This window comes from Condylostylus longicornis, unplaced genomic scaffold (assembly GCF_029603195.1).
Source record: "Condylostylus longicornis isolate FDR11 unplaced genomic scaffold, ASM2960319v2 ptg000044l, whole genome shotgun sequence".
In the NCBI taxonomy this organism is placed as follows: Eukaryota; Metazoa; Arthropoda; class Insecta; order Diptera; family Dolichopodidae; genus Condylostylus; species Condylostylus longicornis.
Genome location: NW_026578013.1, coordinates 875,361 through 896,915, shown reverse-complemented (window position 1 = coordinate 896,915; position 21,555 = coordinate 875,361). Strand labels below are relative to the sequence as shown.

Sequence of the window (21,555 nt, the reverse complement as noted above, 5' to 3'; positions counted from 1 at the left end):
TGTTAAATTTGAATGTTATTAGAAATACAGCTTTATATACATAAATATGATTTCTAGCAGGTATTGCAGAGGGAAAGCATCACGTTTTATAAAAAAAATTTATAAGCAAAAAGGAATAAGCTGAAGCAGAAGTGACTCCTTCAAAATAACTATCAATACGACTCTTTGAAACAATACCTTCGATTGTCAAGAAAGCTGAGGTCTCAGCTGTTCCTAACTCGTTAACTGCTTTAACAACGTATTCACCCTTTTCACCTAATTTTGGTGAAATAATGGTTAAGGAATGTGTATCTTTGTCGGCTTTAATATCAGCTTTGTCAGTCTTTAAAACTTTTCCATCTTTATACCATGTAATTTTAGGGGTTGGATTGCCAAATATTTGAGTTGTCAAAACTACAGATTCACCCTCTTTGATCACAGTGTTTTTCAATGGTTCTAAAATTTGAGGCGCTTCTTTCTTTTTCGTTTTCACTTTTAATATAACTGGTAATATAGTTTCACCTTCACGATTTCTAGCAATAACTTCATAAGTACCCTCTTGCGATTTTTTGACATTTTTAATATGGACTATTGTACAATACATGTGCATATCAGATTCTACTACCACAGAAACGTTGTCTTCTTTTTTAACTTCCTTTCCATTAAATTTCCAAATTATTTCAGGTTCTGGTACAGCTACCAGACGACATTCCAAGATTGCTGTTTCACCTTCATCAACTATTATTGCTTTTGGTTTACGTGAGAATGTTGGTGGAATGCCTTCAATTATATCAGCTAAAGACGATTCTCTTGAAAGACTTCTTCTTGACAAACATGTTGCATCTGAGCCGTGATCAGATAGTGGTGTTTCCACAATCAGCTCTGTTGTACTTGACGCAAAACCTACAGTATTCTTAGCAACGCATGTAAACATTCCTGCGTCTTCAGGAAATACCTCACGTATAATTAATGTTGCAACATTATCTTCATCATAGTACATTTGGAAATCAGATGAAGGCTTAATAATGGCTGCCTGTCGGAACCATGTAATTTGTGGTCTTGGTATACCTTCAACTTTACATTCAAATTGAACAGTATAACCATCAGGAGTATGTATAGGTTGCAATTTTTCAATAAATCGTGGTGCCATTGTCTTCTCATTAGGTGCAGGTCCTTTATTAGTAGTTTTTAAAATAAATATTAATTATAATCTCAGTACTTTCAGATGTTTTTTTCAGTTATAATAATTGCATTTATATATTTGTAATTGAATTGAAATGCTTTATATTGTTCTACAAACTAAGAAGATAGAACTTAAAGTCTAAACTTAAATTTAAAACTTTATGTTTTATAAAAGAACAAAATAAGACACGTTATAAAAAATTGTAATATACAATATTGAAAAATAAAAGTGTCATTTTAGTTTCATAATATTGACTTTATCATAAGATTTGTGCGCAGCAACAGTATTTGCCTTAAGTCCACCTTTAAATAATCAGATTGACATTAGACTGATTATTTACGTAATTAAAATTTACGATACGACAAATCAAAGCTCAAATTATTTTGCTCTAAATTATTTAGGTATGTATGTAAATTTCAAAAAATAATCGTAAATATACTTACTTTCAAACACAGGTAGTTTGTCAATTTTAGAATATAACTTGTTTTGAACAAGTTCAAGATAATCATCCGGATTCATTAGATATTGTGACGGTACCCAACCTTTTTCGTCTGTTAAATATTTCTTAACCAGCCACCAATCTTCATTTTGTTTATTTAATACGTAAACCTTTTCACCTTCAACCAAGTCCAATGATTCGTCATTATCAGCAATATAAGTGCAAACGGCTTGCATAATTTCAGCATCACCAGATTCTAAAAAAAAAGACGAAAAATATAAATATTTCTTGTTGTTTTGTTTTAAACAGATATAACTAACCAACAACCGGCATTTCTTTCCTTATTTTGAGAGTTGCCGCTTCTGGAATATATTTTAAAAATTAATAAGTCGTGGTATAATTATAATATCAATTTCTTTTTTGAAAGCTCAATGTGCGTGTCAAATCAAAAACTTGCGTCGAATTTTGTTTTCTTTTGGTTTTATTGTTAGTATTGGATAAAATTTACCTCTCACAAGCGATCTGTTATCATATAAGCAATAAGCTACTTTTTTGTTTCTTAAGCGTAAATAAAAAGTTTAAATATTTTAAGCTAGATTATATAAAAGTAAGTATTTGTAATAATTGCTTGCTGTTGAAAAAAAGCAAAATTAATAGAAAATAAATATATTGAATGTTGATTGGCATATTTTAATAAAAAAAGCATTAAAAAGATAAAAACAAATTTTTTAAATATTATTTTTTTAAAGGAATATAGAAATCTGATAAGAACCTTCGTCTAATTTCTTTCCGAATGGTTTTCTTCTTTGCTGAATGTCCAACGAATCCTCCTCATCTGGTGCTTTTTCGTATGATTTAGGTTTTTTCAAAACAAGAGCTTCTTCCTCCTCTTCTTGTACTGAATAACTGGGAACTTGCTTTTTACTCTTGAGTGTTACATTAATATCCTTCGGTAAATCTTCAGCGAACATGTATTCTTCTGGTTCCTCCACATCATACATTGTATTATCACCTTCTTCATCACTGTCGCCTAAAACTTCTTGTATAATAGGTCCTTTACCATCATCAGCAATTTCTTTTATAACTTTTATTGAAATCTCTTCACTTTCTTCGTCGTAAGTTTTCTTATGTGGTTTTTTCAATTTTACTTTATCTGATATTGAAATTTCCTCCTCAGAATAAGACTCCAATGCAATATTAAAGGATTCATTAATTTCCTCCTTTGGCTTCTTTTTCTCTTTCTTTGGTTTTAACATAACTTCTTCAACACCAATTACTTCTTCAGGAATATCCTTTTTCTTCGGTTTTTTCAACTTGACTTCCTGTTCTTCTTCTTCTATATATTGCTTCTTCCGCGGTTTCTCCGGAGCCGAAATAATGATTTCTTCAACTCCTAGTAAATCATCAGGTACTTCTTCAATTCTTTTTATAACAAGCTCAGCGTTTTCTTCACCCATATCTTTTTTGATAATTTTATGGGGTTTTTTAATAGTTGCGGCTTCGGCTACACCTTCGTTTATGACTGAAGGCCTGCGCATAGACAAACTAACTTCATCGTATGATTCTGGCTCAATAATTGGTTTTTTCTTTTTGCTTATACGAAATTCTTCAACATCCTCCGTTTCTTCAACGTCTTGCATTCGTTTAATGGATAGTTCTGCACCTTCTTCATCAACCACAGGGATCATTTTTGATGGGCGTCGCATTACAACTTTGGCAGCCTCTTCAACGCCTTCAACTAGTACTGATTTTCTTCGAATTGCTATGTTAACACCTTCTTCTTCTAGTTCTTCGATAGACGGTTTTATTGCTTTCGGTTTCCTACTAACTACCACAGTTTCTTCAGCGTCCCCTTCATCATCAGGTACCTCTTCTTCACGTCTAATTTTTAATGCTGCAGCTTCTTCCCCAACTTGTATCGGTTTTGGTTTACGTTTTTGTATGACAGCCTCTTGCACATCAATATCCTCACCTTTTACTGGAGCTCTCTTTAGTTCAACTGTAAAATCGGAATCTTCTATTTCTTCTGTCTTAGGCACCTTTTTCTTGGGTTTCAACACAATATCAACATGCTCTTCTTCTATTTCTTCAGTCGGTGCTGGAACATCTATTTCCCGTTTGATATCCAATTTAACCTCTTCCACAACTTCTTCTTTTGGCTTTTTCTTTGGTTTTTTGAATTCAACTTCTGCCGGTTGAGGTTCTTGGGGCTTTTCGGGAGCTAACTTAATGCTTATCTCGGTATCTTCAATTTGTTCTTCAGGTGTTTCTTTGACTTTCTTTTTTGGTTTTAACAAAACTTCAACTTCTTCCTCTTCAATTATTTCATCTTGAACTGGAACTTCTTCTTCCCGTTTGATATCCAATTTAACTTCTTCAACTGCAGCCTCTTTTGGTTTCTTTTTCGGTTTCTTAAATTCTGCTTCAGCTGGTTGAGGCTCTTGTGGTTTTTCCGGAGCTAATTTAACGCTAACCTCAAATTCTTCCTCTGGTTTTTCTTCAACCTTCTTAGGTTTTAAAACTACTTCAATTTGTTCTTCCTCCACAACTTCGGTAGGAGCTGGAACTTCTTCTTTAACCTTTATTTCCAATTTCGCTTCTTCTACTGGTGCCTCCTTTGGCTTCTTTTTAGGTTTCTTAAATTCTACTTCAGCTGGTTGAGGTTCTTGGGGTTTTTCTGGAGCTAATTTAACGCTCACCTCAAATTCTTCCTCTGGCTTTTCTTCAACCTTCTTAGGTTTTAAGACTATTTCAATTTGTTCTTCCTCCACAACTTCGGTAGGAGCTGGAACTTCTTCTTTAACCTTTATTTCCAATTTCGCTTCTTCTACTGGTGCCTCCTTTGGCTTCTTTTTAGGTTTCTTAAATTCTGCTTCAGCTGGTTGAGGTTCTTGGGGTTTTTCTGGAGCTAATTTAACGCTCACCTCAAATTCTTCCTCTGGTTTTTCTTCAGCCTTCTTAGGTTTTAAGACTACTTCAATTTGTTCTTCCTCCACAACTTCGGTAGGAGCTGGAACTTCTTCTTTAACCTTTATTTCTAGTTTGGCTTCTTCTACTGGTGCTTCTTTTGGTTTTTTCTTAGGTTTCTTAAATTCTGCTTCTGCTGGTTGTGGTTCCTGTGGTTTTTCTGGAGCTAATTTAACACTCACTTCAAATTCTTCTTCTGGTTTCTCTTCAACCTTCTTAGGTTTGAGAACCACTTCAACTTGTTCTTCTTCTACAACTTCAGTAGGCGCAGGAATTTCTTCTTTAACCTTTATTTCCAGTTTCGCTTCTTCTACTGGTGCATCCTTTGGTTTTTTCTTCGGTTTTTTAAATTCTGCCTCTGCCGGTTGCGGTTCTTGTGGTTTTTCTGGAGCTAATTTTACGCTAACTTCAAACTCCTCGATTTCTTCAGTAGGTTTTTTCTTCTCCTTTTTAGGCTTAAGAAGAACTTCCGCTTGCTCTTCTGTGAATACTTCAGTAGGAGCTTCATCTTTTCGAACTACTTCAAAAACGACTTCTTCTTCTTCGACAACTTTTGGTTTTTGTTTAGGCTTCTTGATAACAGCTTCTTCAGTTGCTACCTCTTCAGGTTTTTTTGGAGTCAATACAACACTGAATTCTTCATTTTGTGCTTCTTCTACTTTTGGTTCTGGTTTTTTTGCTAACACAAAGTCAGCGGCGGGTTCTTCGACTGGTTCTTCTTTAATTGGTTTTTTCTGTTTAATTTTAAATCCTACTTCTTCTTCTTCAACAGGCTCTTGGGCAACAGGTTTTTTTTTCGATTTTTTAACAACAGAAATTTGTTCCGTTTCATGAACAACTGTCTCTGGTTGTTTTTCTAAAACTTGTATTTCTGCTGTTGGATATTCTTCCATAACAGGAGCAACTTGTTCTTCAAGTATTTCCACTTTGTCTTCTTCAATTTCTTTGATTTTCTCTGGAATTTCTTTCTGTTGCACAACAAATTCTTCAACCGGTTTTTCTTCTTTAGGCGCTGGCTTTGTATATTCTACTTGAGCTTCTACTGTTTCAGGAGATTTCTCCTTAGGTAACGTTATTTGTTGTTCAACCGGAGCTTCCTCAACCTTTTTCGGTTTCTTCTTTTTTGTTAACACACGTTCTTCTACAACCTCTTCCCACTCATGATCTCTTTCAAAGAAATCAACAACTTTAACTTGAAGATCGGGATAATCAGGTTCTTCTGTTTCAATAACAGATATATCATATGGCTTAAGTTCCTCTATAATTTCAATTGGTTTTTCAAGTTTTTCTTCTTCAGTAACTTCAATTTCTTCTTGCGGTTTTTCTTCTGGCTGCTCAACCACAACTTCTACCTTTTCTTCTTTTGGAGACTTTGGTTTTCCTTTTTCAGCAGGCTTTTTCTGTTTCGGTTTCTTTTCCTCAGTAGGCTTTTCTGGTAGAACTTCTGTTGGTTTTTCTTCAACGATTTCTTCAACTACATGCTTTTCTTGATCAAAAGCTTTAACTGGAATTTGATCAATTACAGTAGGTTCCTCCACTTTGTGTTCTTCATGCTCTTTTACGGTCACTTTGTCTTCCTTAAATTCATCTGGTGCAGGAGCTTCTTCTGATATTTTAAATTTAAAGTCTTCCACTTCAGTAATTTTAGGAACTTCTTTCGGTTTTTTCTTTTCTTTAACTTTAACCTCTTTTGGTTCCTCCGGAATTGGCTCTTCTTCCTGCATTTTCTCTTCAGCTTCTTCTACAGGTCTCTGACTTGGTTCGAATTCCATTAATTCTGCCTTTTCCAATTCTTTCTTGGGTTTTTTGCTTGGTTTAAATTTCTTATAATATTTTTCAAGTTCTTTTTCAGCTTCTTTCATATTTCTTGACAGTTCACCTTGTTGACGAACCGACCCAATATTCTTTAATTTCGGAATTTCAGGCTGCTGAATTTGAACGTATTCTATCTTGCTCTTTAACCTAAAACCAGGTATTGTTACGTTAGTCATTTCGGGTGCCTCACGGCGTTTTCCTGGTTTCAGTTTAACTTGTTGTGGTACATCTTGAGCATCTGAAATCACTAATTTGGTAGGCTGTTGTTGTTTTCTTTCAATTTTTTGTGGAAGAAGATGCTCTAGCCCTGGTTTTGTCGGTTTTTTAACCTCACTAAATTGTAATTTTTCGAATTTTTCGAGCTCTGTTTTTGAAACTTCTTGTTCCAATAAATGTTTAATAATATCATCTTGTGAATGTTTCCTGTCTTTTGGTTTTGGTGTTTTCTTCTTTTTAATGCCTTCTTTTGGTACCTCTTCGACTTTGGTTACTTCTTCTGGTCTTGATTTTAATTTAACCTGGAAAGGCTTATCCTCTTCTAATGGCTCGATTTTATCTTCTTCTTCGAAGCTAACAGATTTCGATTTTGATTTTTCTTTAGGCTGGTCTACAACTTCTTCTTCAATCACATTAATAGAATAATTGTCATAATTTTCAATTTTTTCACCTATTATGAAGAAATAAAATATAAAACAATTACAAAAATATTTACAAGAATTCTCTAAATCACTAAAACATATTGATGTTACCAACATATACATATACGCAAATAATACAATTTTATTGCTCTTATCTTAAATATTATACCTACATATATAAAAAACTTAATTCAATGTAATAAATTTTTAACAAATTCTTAATACCAAAGTATAACAAATAACATATTTGTTAAGTGATGAACATCGACTCTGTAGACAAATATAAAATTTATGCAACTATAATATATAAATTATTTTTTTAATTTTCCTATATATATAAATAATTTTTTTAATGTGGCAAGTCTTGTTATGTGACGAGTTGTTTAAATTTTTATATATTGAATAGAGTAAAACTATTTACAGTTGAGTTAAAGACCTTAAAATTATTAGTCTTAGTGTCTTTGTTTTTTTTTTGAAAGTTTATACCGAACGGGAAAGTCTTGCTTGGGTTTTCCATAATAATTCCATGTAATTTCTGAATTTATGTTTATAATACTTGTGGATTTATTTAATTATGTAACATTTAAACTCAAAAATATAAATTTACTAAAAAAAAGTCAAACCATTCCTTAAAATAAAAAAAATCATTATATTTATTAAAAATTGTTTCAAACTATTACAAATAAAAAATTTCATAAAAAAAAAAACAATTCATAAAAATATTTCAAAATCTAACTTTGGAACCAATTAACTAATTATGTCTATAAATATTGTAAACATGGTCATACTTCCATTATCCTTTGATCAATCAAACTATTAAACTCGGTAAGAAAATCGTTATTCGGATTTTTAAATATCGAATTTTGACAAAAATTGTTAATGTAAAAAATGAAAAAAAAAAAAAAAAAACAATTTTTGTCCAGTTACTTTGTTTAAAATTAATTATAATTACGAGTACTACATCTATAATTATTATATGTATGTCGCTGCATACATTATTGTAAATTTAAAAATTCGTAAAGATTAAAAAATAATACATACATAAAATAAATACAAAATGAATCATTCAAAACAATACTAAAAAAATTTATTTTACCTTTCTTAACTGAAAATCTTCAATAAAAAAATTTATACTAATAGTAATGAAATATTATGCTGTTATCATCAGTTGCCACCTGAGGCACCACCCATACTTTAAATAATTCGCCTTAAAATAAATTCCAAATTTTGGTCAGCAATTTGCAGTTAATTTATTTCTTGAGATATGCAATTATTAAAAGTATTCAATCCTAATATTATTTTCTGAGTATTAAATATTGTTTTTGTTTTTAATACCCAGGTGTTTTTTAAGTAAAACAAAATTTAAATTCACAAACTGATTTATACTGAAGAAATCATAATTATCCATAGGCTTCATAGAAACCTTTTTTTATAAATTTTATAATAATCATCATGAAAATACATTCTAATATATCTACATTTTACAGATACACTACATTACTACAACGATTATGAGCATAATATTAGCCCTTTAAAAATCATCTTGTTTAACTAAAAATTTAATTATTTTAATCTTACTGTTTCTAAAATAGCACATTTCCATAATAAAATTTAGTCTATAAATTATATTTGTATAACTTGAATAAGCATACAATACTTATTAAGGTATTATATATTTAAATTGTATACTTATTTAAGCTTTATAAACATCAAGAATTCTTTCAAAATTAAAAAAGAAAAGCTCTTTACCAGATTCATTTCCATATTTTCGAGTGACATTAGTTTTTAAGATATAATTAATAAAAACGTTATCTTTTGTATGCGAAAAAATTTTGTTTTAGAATAATAATTTCTTCGCGAAGATCCATTTACCTATAAAAACTTCAGCTCTCCATTTTATGTTTGAAATTTGGTAAACGAACAGACACGCACAAACATAGCGAAACTAAAATGACGATTTTTTAAAAATGTTTTGGAAATGTACTAGAAACTAATTATCTTAGTAAATATTGTTAATAAAAATTACTATTCTTTCATCAAGTATGTAAATGTACTGAAATATATATGCGTATAAACCTGCATATGTATATATTGTATGCATGTTGTTATTTTTGATTTTGTATTTTAAAATGTTATTTCTTAAAATGTACGTTTGTAAAGATATTTATTAATAATTTCCTTTGTGTTAAATTGTTTGGAAGTAAAAAGTAACTTACTTGGAACGTGTTTTTTGTGTGGTTTTGGTTTTTCTTCTGGTGTGACATCTTTCTGCTCTGTGTCAGATACAGTTATAGTGTCTTGTGGCAAATGTGTTTTATCTTCTGGGGTTTTTTCTTGTATAGTTTCAGTGACTTGTTCCAGTGTTTCAGGAATAATGTCTTTAACTTTTTTTGGTTGTTTTGGTTTCTTTTTCTCAACTTTTGTTACTTCAGTAATTTCAGGCTCTTTTACTTCAGTTATTGGAGCAACTTTTTCCTCTAATTCAGTCGGCTCTTCTGTTACTAAAACGTCTTGAATTTCTTCAATTGGTGCGGAAGGTAATGGCTCTTCCATTTCGGTAGGCTTGCTTTCATCATGAACAGATTTCTTTCTTTCTTCTTTCTTTTTCGTTTTGGGTTTCTGAACTTTCTCTTTAATCTTGGTTTCTTCCTGAGGTATCTCGTCTTCTTTTTCCTCATAAACAGTTAAAGGCGCTTCCTCAGTTTTTTCTTCCAACAAAGGTGTTTCTTCCTTTACGTCAACTTGCTTCTCTAAAACTTCTTTCGGCTTTTTGGGCTTTTTAGTTTCTTTTTTCTGGATAGATTCAACTACATCTTCCATTTTCTTATCTTCGTCTATTTTCGAGAAAGTGAATTCTTCTGGTTCCGCTGGAGTTTCTGTTTCATTTATTTTAACTTCTTCCTCATTTGGAATTAAAGATTTCTTTTTCTTTGGCTTCTTTTCTTTAGGCTTCTCAGAAACTTCTTTTACTTCTTCCTCATTTGGCACGACGTTTTCTTCACTTATAATTGCTTTTGAATCTCGTTTCTTTTCTTGAGGAACTTTCTCGAAATCTATTTTATCATAAGTTTCCAATTCCGTCTTTGGTATTTCAAATTCAATCAGCGATTTTATATAATCATCCAGATCGTCTTTCTTTACCTTTCTCGTCTTAGGCTTGCGTGGTTTTTCAGTGTCGGAAACGTCTTCAACTGTTGGAGCTTCATAAGTTGTCACAGTTACTTCTGTTGGCTTATCATCTTCTTGAACCTCCACAATTTCAATGACGTCTTCTTTTGGTCCTTGAGTTTTCTTAATTTTTCTCTTTGTAATCACTTGTTTCTTCTCTTCCCCAGTTTCATCAACAAAAGTTTTAGTTTCAACCTCTTTTGTTTCTTGTACTTGAACTGGTTCTGTTATTTCTTCTACCGGCAATTCTTCAGGTGCCTCTTCGGTAACTATTCCTGCAATAAATTCTTGAATTTCTTCTTTGGGAACTTGTTTGCTCACTCGTTTCTTTTGTTTGGGTTTTTGAGCCGGAATTTCTTCCTCAGTTACTTCTGGTGCCTCATAACTTATTATTGAGACATCAGCAAACGGTTGATCGTCACGTTGTACCTCTACAATTTCTACAATTTCTTCTTCTGGACCTTTCTTCTTTTTAACTTTACGTTTTGTAACAACTTCATGAATAACTTCTCCGGTCTCATCTACGACTTCCTTCTCCTCAACTTGCTTTTCAATTTCTTCAACTTCTATTGGATACGTTGGTTGCTCTTCTAAAACAGAAACTTTTTCTTCAACCGGTTTTTCTTTTGGTTTCTTAGCCTTTTTAATTGTTTTTATTTCCTCAGTTTCAGTTAACGTGACCTTCATTTCTTCAGGCTTTTCTTCTTCCTCTTTCACTTCTACTGATTCCTGTGGAACAATTGATACACGCTTCTTTTTTGGTTTTTTCTCCTTTGGTTTTTCTTCAGTTTCCTGTAGGGAAATGGGCAATTCTTCAGGAATTTCTTCTGCAACAATTTCTTGTTTTTTAACAGGCTTCTTTTTCTTTTCTTTTTCTACATCTACCTTTTCGTATTGTTCTAGTTCGGTCGTAGGAATTTCAAACTCGATTAGAGATTTTATATAGTCATCTAAATCGTCCTTCTTTACCTTCTTTGTTTTAGGCTTGCGAGGTTTTTCAGTATCGGATACCTCGTCAACTGCCGGAGCTTCGTAAGTTGTTACTGTAATTTCAGCTGGTTTATCATCTTCTTGAACTTCCTCAATTTCAATTACTTCTTCTTTTGGTCCTTGAGTTTTCTTAATTTTTCTCTTTGTAATCACTTGTTTCTTCTCTTCCCCAGTTTCGTCAACAAAAGTCTTAGTTTCCACCTCTTTTGTTTCTTGTACTTGAACTGGTTCTGTTATTTCTCCTACCGGCAATTCTTCAGGTGCTTCTTCGGTAACTATTCCTGCAATAAATTCTTGAATTTCTTCTTTGGGAACTTGTTTGCTCACTCGTTTCTTTTGTTTCGGTTTTTGAGCCGGAACTTCTTCCTCAGTTACTTCTGGTGCCTCATAACTTATTATTGAGACATCAGCAAACGGTTGATCGTCACGCTGTACCTCTACAATTTCTACAATTTCTTCTTCTGGACCTTTCTTCTTTTTAACTTTACGTTTTGTAACAACTTCATGAATAACTTCTCCGGTCTCATCTACGACTTCCTTCTCCTCAACTTGCTTTTCAATTTCTTCAACTTCTATTGGATATGTTGGTTGCTCTTCTAAAACAGAAATTTTTTCTTCAACCGGTTTTTCTTTTGGTTTCTTAGCCTTTTTAATTGTTTTTATTTCCTCAGTTTCAGTTAACGTGACCTTCATTTCTTCAGGCTTTTCTTCTTCCTCTTTCACTTCTACTGATTCCTGTGGAACAATTGATACACGCTTCTTTTTTGGTTTTTTCTCCTTTGGTTTTTCTTCAGTTTCCTGTAGGGAAATGGGCAATTCTTCAGGAATTTCTTCTGCAACAATTTCTTGTTTTTTAACAGGCTTCTTTTTCTTTTCTTTTTCTACATCTACCTTTTCGTATTGTTCTAGTTCGGTCGTAGGAATTTCAAACTCGATTAGAGATTTTATATAGTCATCTAAATCGTCCTTCTTTACCTTCTTTGTTTTAGGCTTGCGAGGTTTTTCAGTATCGGATACCTCGTCAACTGCCGGAGCTTCGTAAGTTGTTACTGTAATTTCAGCTGGTTTATCATCTTCTTGAACTTCCTCAATTTCAATTACTTCTTCTTTTGGTCCTTGAGTTTTCTTAATTTTTCTCTTTGTAATCACTTGTTTCTTCTCTTCCCCAGTTTCGTCAACAAAAGTCTTAGTTTCCACCTCTTTTGTTTCTTGTACTTGAACTGGTTCTGTTATTTCTTCTACCGGCAATTCTTCAGGTGCCTCTTCGGTAACTATTCCTGCAATAAATTCTTGAATTTCTTCTTTGGGAACTTGTTTGCTCACTCGTTTCTTTTGTTTGGGTTTTTGAGCCGGAATTTCTTCCTCAGTTACTTCTGGTGCCTCATAGCTTATTATTGAGACATCAGCAAACGGTTGATCGTCACGCTGTACCTCTACAATTTCTACAATTTCTTCTTCTGGACCTTTCTTCTTTTTAACTTTACGTTTTGTAACAACTTCATGAATAACTTCTCCGGTCTCATCTACGACTTCATTCTCCTCTACCTGCTTTTCAATTTCTTCAACTTCTATTGGATATGTTGGTTGCTGTTCTAAAACAGAAATTTTTTCTTCAACCGGTTTATCTTTTGGTTTCTTAGCCTTTTTAATTGTTTTTATTTCCTCAGTTTCAGTTAACGTGACCTTCATTTCTTCAGGCTTTTCTTCTTCCTCTTTCACTTCCACTGATTCTTGTGGAACAATAGATACACGCTTCTTTTTTGGTTTTTTCTCCTTTGGTTTTTCTTCAGTTTCCTGTAGGGAAATGGGCAATTCTTCAGGAATTTCTTCTGCAACAATTTCTTGTTTTTTAACAGGCTTCTTTTTCTTTTCTTTTTCTACATCTACCTTTTCGTATTGTTCTAGTTCGGTCGTAGGAATTTCAAACTCGATTAGAGATTTTATATAGTCATCTAAATCGTCCTTCTTTACTTTCTTTGTTTTAGGCTTGCGGGGTTTTTCAGTATCGGAAACATCGTCAATTGCCGGAGCTTCGTAAGTTGTTACTGTAATTTCAGCTGGTTTATCATCTTCTTGAACTTCCTCAATTTCAATTACTTCTTCTTTTGGTCCTTGAGTTTTCTTAATTTTTCTCTTTGTAATCACTTGTTTCTTCTCTTCCCCAGTTTCGTCAACAAAAGTTTTAGTTTCCACCTCTTTTGTTTCTTGCACCTGAACTGGCTCGGTTATTTCTTCTACCGGCAATTCTTCAGGTGCCTCTTCGGTAACTATTCCTGCAATAAATTCTTGAATTTCTTCTTTGGGAACTTGTTTGCTCACTCGTTTCTTTTGTTTGGGTTTTTGAGCCGGAACTTCTTCCTCAGTTACTTCTGGTGCCTCATAACTTATTATTGAGACATCAGCAAACGGTTGATCGTCACGTTGTACCTCTACGATTTCTACAATTTCTTCTTCTGGACCTTTCTTCTTTTTAACTTTACGTTTTGTAACAACTTCATGAATGATTTCCCCGGTCTCGTCTACGATTTCCTTCTCCTCAACTTGCTTTTCAATTTCTTCAACTTGTACTGGATACTCAGGTTGTTCTTCTAAAACAGAAATCTTTTGTTCAACTGGTTTTTCCTTTGGTTTCTTAACTTTTTTAATTGTTTTTATTTCCTCAGTTTCAGTTAATGTTATCTTCATGTCTTCAGGCTTTTCTTCCTCCTCTTTCACTTCTACTGATTCTTGTGGAACAATAGATGTACGTTTTTTCTTTGGTTTTTTCTCCTTTGGTTTCTCTTCAGATTCCTTTAGAGAAATTGGCAATTCTTCAGGAATTTCTTCTTCAACAACTTCATGTTTCTTGACCGGCTTCTTTTTCTTTTGTTTTTCTACATCTACTTTTTCGTATTGCTCTAATTCAGTTGTAGGTATTTCGAATTCTATCAAAGATTTTATATAATCATCTAGATCGTCTTTCTTTACTTTCTTTGTTTTAGGCTTGCGGGGTTTTTCAGTATCGGATACCTCGTCAACCGCAGGAGCTTCGTAAGTTGTTACTGTAATTTCAGCTGGTTTATCATCTTCTTGAACTTCCTCAATTTCAATGATTTCTTCTTTTGGTCCTTGAGTTTTCTTAATTTTTCTCTTTGTAATCACTTGTTTCTTCTCTTCCCCAGTTTCGTCAACAAAAGTTTTAGTTTCCACTTCTTTTGTTTCTTGCACCTGAACTGGCTCGGTTATTTCTTCTACTGGCAATGCTTCAGGTGCCTCTTCGGTAACTATTCCTGCAATAAATTCTTGAATTTCTTCTTTAGGAACTTGTTTGCTCACTCGTTTCTTTTGTTTGGGTTTTTGAGCCGGAACTTCTTCCTCAGTTGCTTCTGGTGCCTCATAACTAATTATTGAGACTTCAGCAAACGGTTGATCGTCACGTTGTACCTCTACGATTTCTACAATTTCCTCTTCTGGACCTTTCTTCTTTTTAACTTTACGTTTTGTAACAATTTCATGAATGATTTCCCCGGTCTCGTCTACGACTTCTTTCTCCTCAACTTGTTTTTCAATTTCTTCAACTTGTACTGGAAATTCTGGTTGCTCTTCTAATACAGAAATCTTTTCTTCAACCGGTTTTTCTTTTGGTTTCTTAGCCTTCTTAATTGTTTTTATTTCCTCAGTTTCAGTCAATGTGATCTTCATTTCTTCAGGCTTTTCTTCTTCCTCTTTCACTTCTACTGATTCCTGTGGAACAATAGATGTACGTTTTTTCTTTGGTTTTTTCTCCTTTGGTTTCTCTTCGGATTCCTTTACAGAAATTGGCAATTCTTCAGGAATTTCTTCTTCAACAACTTCATGTTTCTTGACCGGCTTCTTTTTCTTTTGTTTTTCTACATCTACTTTTTCGTATTGTTCTAGTTCGGTTGCAGGGATTTCGAATTCGATCAAAGATTTTATATAGTCATCTAGATCGTCTTTCTTTACTTTCTTTGTTTTAGGCTTGCGGGGTTTTTCAGTATCGGAAACCTCATCAATTGCCGGAGCTTCGAAAGTTGTTACTGTAATTTCAGCTGGTTTATCATCTTCTTGAACTTCTACAATTTCAATGACTTCTTCCTTTGGTCCTTTTGTTTTCTTAATTTTTCTCTTTGTAATCACTTGTTTCTTCTCTTCCCCAGTTTCGTCAACAAAAGTTTTAGTTTCCACCTCTTTTGTTTCTTGCACCTGAACTGGCTCGGTTATTTCTTCTACCGGCAATTCTTCAGGTGCCTCTTCGGTAACTATTCCTGCAATAAATTCCTGAATTTCTTCTTTAGGAACTTGTTTGCTCACTCGTTTCTTTTGTTTGGGTTTTGGGGCTGGAACTTCTTCCTCAGTTATTTCTGGTGCCTCATAACTTATTATTGAGACATCGGCAAACGGTTGATCGTCACGTTGTACCTCTACGATTTCTACAATTTCTTCTTTTGGACCTTTCTTCTTTTTAACTTTACGTTTTGTGACAACCTCATGGATGACTTCTCCAGTCTCATTCACAACTTCTTTCTCCTCAACTTGTTTTTCAATTTCTTCAACCTGTACTGGAAGTTCTGGTTGCTCTTCTAACACAGAAATCTTTTCTTCAACCGGTTTTTCTTTTGGTTTCTTAGCCTTCTTAATTGTTTTTATTTCCTCAGTTTCAGTCAATGTGACCTTCATTTCTTCAGGCTTTTCTTCTTCCTCTTTCACTTCTACTGATTCTTGTGGAACAATAGATGTACGTTTTTTCTTTGGTTTTTTCTCCTTTGGTTTCTCTTCGGATTCCTTTAGAGAAATTGGCAATTCTTCAGGAATTTCTTCTTCAACAACTTCATGTTTCTTGACCGGTTTCTTTTTCTTTTGTTTTTCTACATCTATTTTTTCGTATTGCTCTAATTCGGTTGTAGGGATTTCGAATTCGATCAAAGATTTTATATAGTCATCTAGATCGTCTTTCTTTACTTTCTTTGTTTTAGGCTTGCGGGGTTTTTCAGTATCGGAAACCTCATCAATTGCGGGAGCTTCGAAAGTTGTTACTGTAATTTCAGCTGGTTTATCATCTTCTTGAACTTCTACAATTTCAATGACTTCTTCCTTTGGTCCTTTTGTTTTCTTAATTTTTCTCTTTGTAATCACTTGTTTCTTCTCTTCCCCAGTTTCGTCAACAAAAGTTTTAGTTTCCACCTCTTTTGTTTCTTGCACCTGAACTGGCTCGGTTATTTCTTCTACCGGCAATTCTTCAGGTGCCTCTTCGGTAACTATTCCTGCAATAAATTCCTGAATATCTTCTTTAGGAACTTGTTTGCTCACTCTTTTCTTTTGTTTGGGTTTTTCAGCCGGAACTTCCTCCTCAGTTACTTCTGGGGCCTCGTAACTTATTATTGAAACATCGGCAAACGGTTGATCATCACGTTGCACTTCTACGATTTCTACAATTTCTTCTTTTGGACCTTTCTTCTTTTTAACTTTACGTTTTGTAACAATTTCATGAATGACTTCTCCAGTCTCATCCACAACTTCTTTCTCTTCAACTTGTTTTTCAATTTCTTCAACCTGTACTGGAAATTCTGGCTGCTCTTCTAATACAGAAATCTTTTCTTCAGCCGGTTTTTCTTTTGGTTTCTTAGCCTTCTTAATTGTTTTTATTTCCTCAGTTTCAGTCAATGTTATCTTCATTTCTTCAGGCTTTTCTTCTTCCTCCTTCACTTCCACCGATTCCTGTGGAGCAACAGATGCACGTTTTTTCTTTGGTTTTTTCTCCTTTGGTTTCTCTTCGGAATCTTTAACGGAAATCGGCATTTCTTCAGGAATTTCTTCCTCAACAACTTCATGTTTCTTGACCGGTTTCTTTTTCTTTTGTTTTTCTACATCTATTTTTTCGTATTGCTCTAATTCGGTTGTAGGGATTTCGAATTCGATCAAAGATTTTATATAGTCATCTAGATCGTCTTTCTTTACTTTCTTTGTTTTAGGCTTGCGTGGTTTTTCAGTATCCAAAATGTCCTCAACTGTTGGAGCTTCATAAGTTGTTACTGTAATTTCAGCTGGTTTATCATCTTCTTGAACTTCCACAATTTCAATTACATCTTCTTTTGGTCCTTTTGTTTTTTTGATTTTCCTCTTTGTAATAATTTGTTTTTTCTCTTCTCCAGTTTCGTCAACAAAAGTTTTAGTTTCAACTTCTTTTGTTTCTTGAACTTGAACTGGCTCGGTTATTTCTTCTACTGGCAATTCTTCAGGTGCCTCTTCGGTAACTATTCCTGCAATAAATTCCTGAATTTCTTCTTTAGGAACTTGTTTGCTCACTCTTTTCTTTTGTTTGGGTTTTTGAGCCGGAACTTCTTCCTCAGTTACTTCTGGAGCCTCGTAACTTATTATTGAAACATCGGCAAACGGTTGATCATCACGTTGCACTTCTACGATTTCTACAATTTCTTCTTTTGGACCTTTCTTCTTTTTAACTTTACGTTTTGTAACAACTTCATGAATGACTTCTCCAGTCTCATCCACAACTTCTTTCTCCTCAATTTGTTTTTCTATTTCTTCAATTTGTACTGGGTATTCAGGTTGTTCTTCTAAAACAGAAATCTTTTGTTCAACTGGTTTTTCCTTTGGTTTCTTAACTTTTTTAATTGTTTTTATTTCCTCAGTTTCAGTTAATGTTATCTTCATGTCTTCAGGCTTTTCTTCCTCTTCTTTCACTTCTACTGATTCTTGTGGAACAATAGATGTACGTTTTTTCTTTGGTTTTTTCTCCTTTGGCTTCTCTTCGGATTCTTTAACGGAAATCGGCATTTCTTCAGGAATCTCTTCCTCAACAACTTCATGTTTTTTGGCCGGTTTCTTTTTCTTTCGTCTTTCTACATCTACTTTTTCATATTGCTCTAATTCGGTTGTAGGAATTTCAAATTCGATTAGAGATTTTATATAATCATCTAGATCGTCTTTCTTTACTTTCTTTGATTTAGGCTTGCGTGGCTTTTCCGTATCAGAAATTTCTTCGACCGTTGGAGCCTCATAGGTTGTCACTGTGATTTCAGCTGGTTTATCATCTTCTTGAACTTCGACAATTTCAATCACGTCTTCTTTTGGTCCTTTGGTTTTTTTAATTTTTCTTTTTGTAATAACTTGTTTCTTTTCTTCTCCTGTTTCGTCGATAATAGTCTTAGTTTCAACTTCTGTGGTTTCTTGCACTTGAACAGGGATTTCTTCCGGCTTCTCTTCAGAAATTACTTCGGTAATAAATTCTATTACATCTTCTTTAGGAATCTTTTTAGTAACCTTCTTTTTATGCTTAGGTTTCTCATGTACTGTGTCTTCGTGAACGTCTTCTGGTTCATCGTAAGATATGATTGAAACATCTGCAAATGGTTGTTCATCGCGTTGAACTTCTTCTATTTCGACTATTTCGTATCCCTTGTCTTTTTTCTTTTTTATTTTACGTTTAGTAACAATTTCGTGAACAACTTCTCCAGTTTCTGTTATAACATCTTTTTCTTCTACTTGTTTATCAATTTCTACATTTTCAGGTTTTTTCAAATCTAACTGCTTAGGCGAAATTTCTTCTTGTTCTTTAGATTTTTCAAATGGTTTTAGTTCAATTATTTCTCTTTCATCCAATTCCTGCGGTATTTTACCTTTACCAAGTACAATTTTGTGTTCTAATTCCTTTTCTTCTAACTTCTTTTTTGTGGGTCTTTTATATTTGGGTTTAATTTCGGTAACTTCTAAAGGTTCTTGTTCTATACTTTCGAATTCTACCTTTTCTAATTCGGTCTCTTCAAATTCTTTTGGTTTAAATGGTTTATGTTTTTTCTTCAATAGTTTAAGAGCTTCTTCTACATTACGTGATAATTCTCCTCTTCCACGTATAGTGTTTAATGATTTGTACTCCCATGGAATTGGAGCAGGTTCAAATGGAATAAATTTGATACGACTTTTCAATTTAAATCCTTTGAAAAGAACTTCTTCGTTAACTTTTTTGCCTTTTTTCAATTTTCCAATTTGCTTAAGAGTTGGATATTCTTCAGCTGAACATATTTCAACTTTCGTTGGTTTTTTGATTTCTACACGTTCAATTTGCATCGGAACCAATTCAGAAACCTTTGTCGGTAGTGATTTACTCAATTTAGCTTTCCTTGGTGCATCGATATTAACTTTTTCATATTGTTGTAAAACTGTTTTTGGTATTTCTTGCTCTATTAACATTTGAATATACTTATCATAATCAGTTTTCTTTGGTTTTTTAACAATCTTCTTTTTCTTTTGTTTCGTTTCAGGATGCTCTTTGTCTACAATCTGGTCAGACTCAGTTAAAGTGTAATCATAAGATTGAAGTTTTTCTTCTGGTAATGTTTCTGGTATTGTTTTTTGTGTAAGTGTTTTATCTCTTGGTATATCATCTACTTCTGAGATAGTGTAGGTACCTATTTATTATACATTACCACAATAAATAATCTTAAAAATTATTATAAATACATACATATTATGTAGAGGAATAGGAAGAAAAAGTATAAGAAAAATTTATATATAGTTCATTGCACTAAAACCAAAGTTAACAAAGAATGAATAATGAAAAAAAAAATGTTAGATGTCACTACGTGCACTAAAATGAAATATTTTATAGAGTAAAAATTAAAAAGGGATTTTTCGGGAAAAACAAAACAAAAAAACAATAAAAAAAGTAAGAAAAATAAAAAAAATGCTTAAAAAATTAATAAAAAAATTTAAGTTCGGATAAATCGAATTTGTTTGAAATTTTGAAAAATTTTAATTGTTCAATCATTCAAAAAAATTATGTATGTTGATAATTTTGATATTGGTCATTTCAATGTTTTATGATTTTAGATAAGAAATTATTTAATTTTTCAAATAATTTGAGTATAACAAATTTTCATGAAATATAAGTGGCTATAACAGTTGTTTTATAACTTCCCATGTGGAAAAATTACTTTTCATGTTACCTAACGTAGTTACGTATTATTAATAAATAATTATTTTTAACCCATAAATACTGCCAGCAGTATTTATGGATTAAATATTTAACAAATTTTTAAAATTGTAATTTTTTTTAGTTTTTCAACAAAAATTTTTACTTAATGAAATAACAGTTACCTCTAAAATATACATACATACATATGTATAATTCATTATGATACATTATAATGAATTGTGTATATTTTATGTGATAGCATAAAATTGAGAGAAATATATGAGTGATTAATATTTTTTTTACAGGAGAAAAAATATGCCATACAAAAAATTTAGGAGAATTTTATCTTGGACAGACTTAATGTTGTCAAGCTTGATGAAATAAACTTGCCTATCGAATTCTAAAGAGATAGTCCAGAATTTTTGAACCGCGGTGTTTACATAAAGCTTTTAAAACACATTAATCAAAATGTCGAGAGATATTGCATCACTTTCGAAAGCGATTTCAGATCCAATTGACGTATATTCGAACTAAGAAAAAAATTATTAGTAAAATTGTATATAAAACAAAGATCACTTTTGCGAAAAGAAGCAGCAAGAGAACCAGGAAAACGTTTCATAATGTTTTCCTATCAGAAGAATAGGAAAACTGTCTACATGTATTGCACGTTTACAAAGCCAATATATCTATTACATAGTAAAACATCATATTTGAACTATGGGGCAACAACGTAATATGGTAGATTGCGCGTCCTTGTTATGTGTGAGTAATAAATTTTCTATTATTATTACTGTTTTTATTAATATTTTTGATATAAAATGAGGTTTAAAAAAGAATATTGTTATTTTTAAATTTTTTTAAATTAAATTATGAAATTTATAAAATTTGAATCTATATTTTAATTACCTAAAACCTGTTTTTTTTTGCTTTTTTAACTTCATTGGACTCAAAATATATTAAAGAGAATATGAAAACTTCTATATGTGTATATTTTAACCGATGGTAATTTTTGATGAATTTTTAATTACTTTGCTTTTTACCTGTCCCTGAAACCGACAGCAGCTATTTTTTTAAGATTATCTTTTAAGGTTTAAAAGATAACCCTTTAAATTTTTAATAATAATTAAAACCACATACATCTAGCTGCAAATTATTTATTATATATATATAAAGAAAGGCAATACTATTTCCAAACACAAGAATAAAAAATATGGATCGTTTATTTTGGAGCTGACCAAGTCTATTTTATTGCAATGTTTTATTGCAACCATTAATTTTTCTCCACAATAGCATAATGTTTAATTTTAGCTTTTCTTATATGATATCTAGAAAAATAACAGGGGCAAATGAACTTTAGCTCAGTTTCAAAATAAACAATTTATTTATATATGTCTGTGCACATTTTACAATCTTTTCGTGTATTTGTTACATATTTCTGTGTACATGT

General features: G+C 32.4%; 1 protein-coding gene across 5 annotated transcripts in view; it reads right to left on the bottom strand.

The window, feature by feature from the left end:
* The window catches only part of LOC129610455 (titin-like), a 53,706-nt gene that overhangs the window by 7,612 nt on the left and 24,539 nt on the right, over positions 1-21,555 (bottom strand). For 3 of the 5 annotated variants that reach the window (XM_055523050.1, XM_055523049.1, XM_055523053.1), the window contains 5 exons: positions 9,238-19,602; positions 2,374-7,050; positions 1,922-1,963; positions 1,606-1,857; positions 178-1,152 (listed from right to left, as the gene is read on the bottom strand). In XM_055523050.1, the coding sequence (XP_055379025.1) occupies positions 178-1,152; positions 1,606-1,857; positions 1,922-1,963; positions 2,374-7,050; positions 9,238-19,602 (16,311 nt within the window). Of the gene's footprint in view, positions 1-177; positions 1,153-1,605; positions 1,858-1,921; positions 1,964-1,990; positions 2,233-2,373; positions 7,051-9,237; positions 19,603-21,555 lie in introns of those variants that run through there. The other 2 variants (XM_055523051.1, XM_055523054.1) reach the window with 2 other exon arrangements.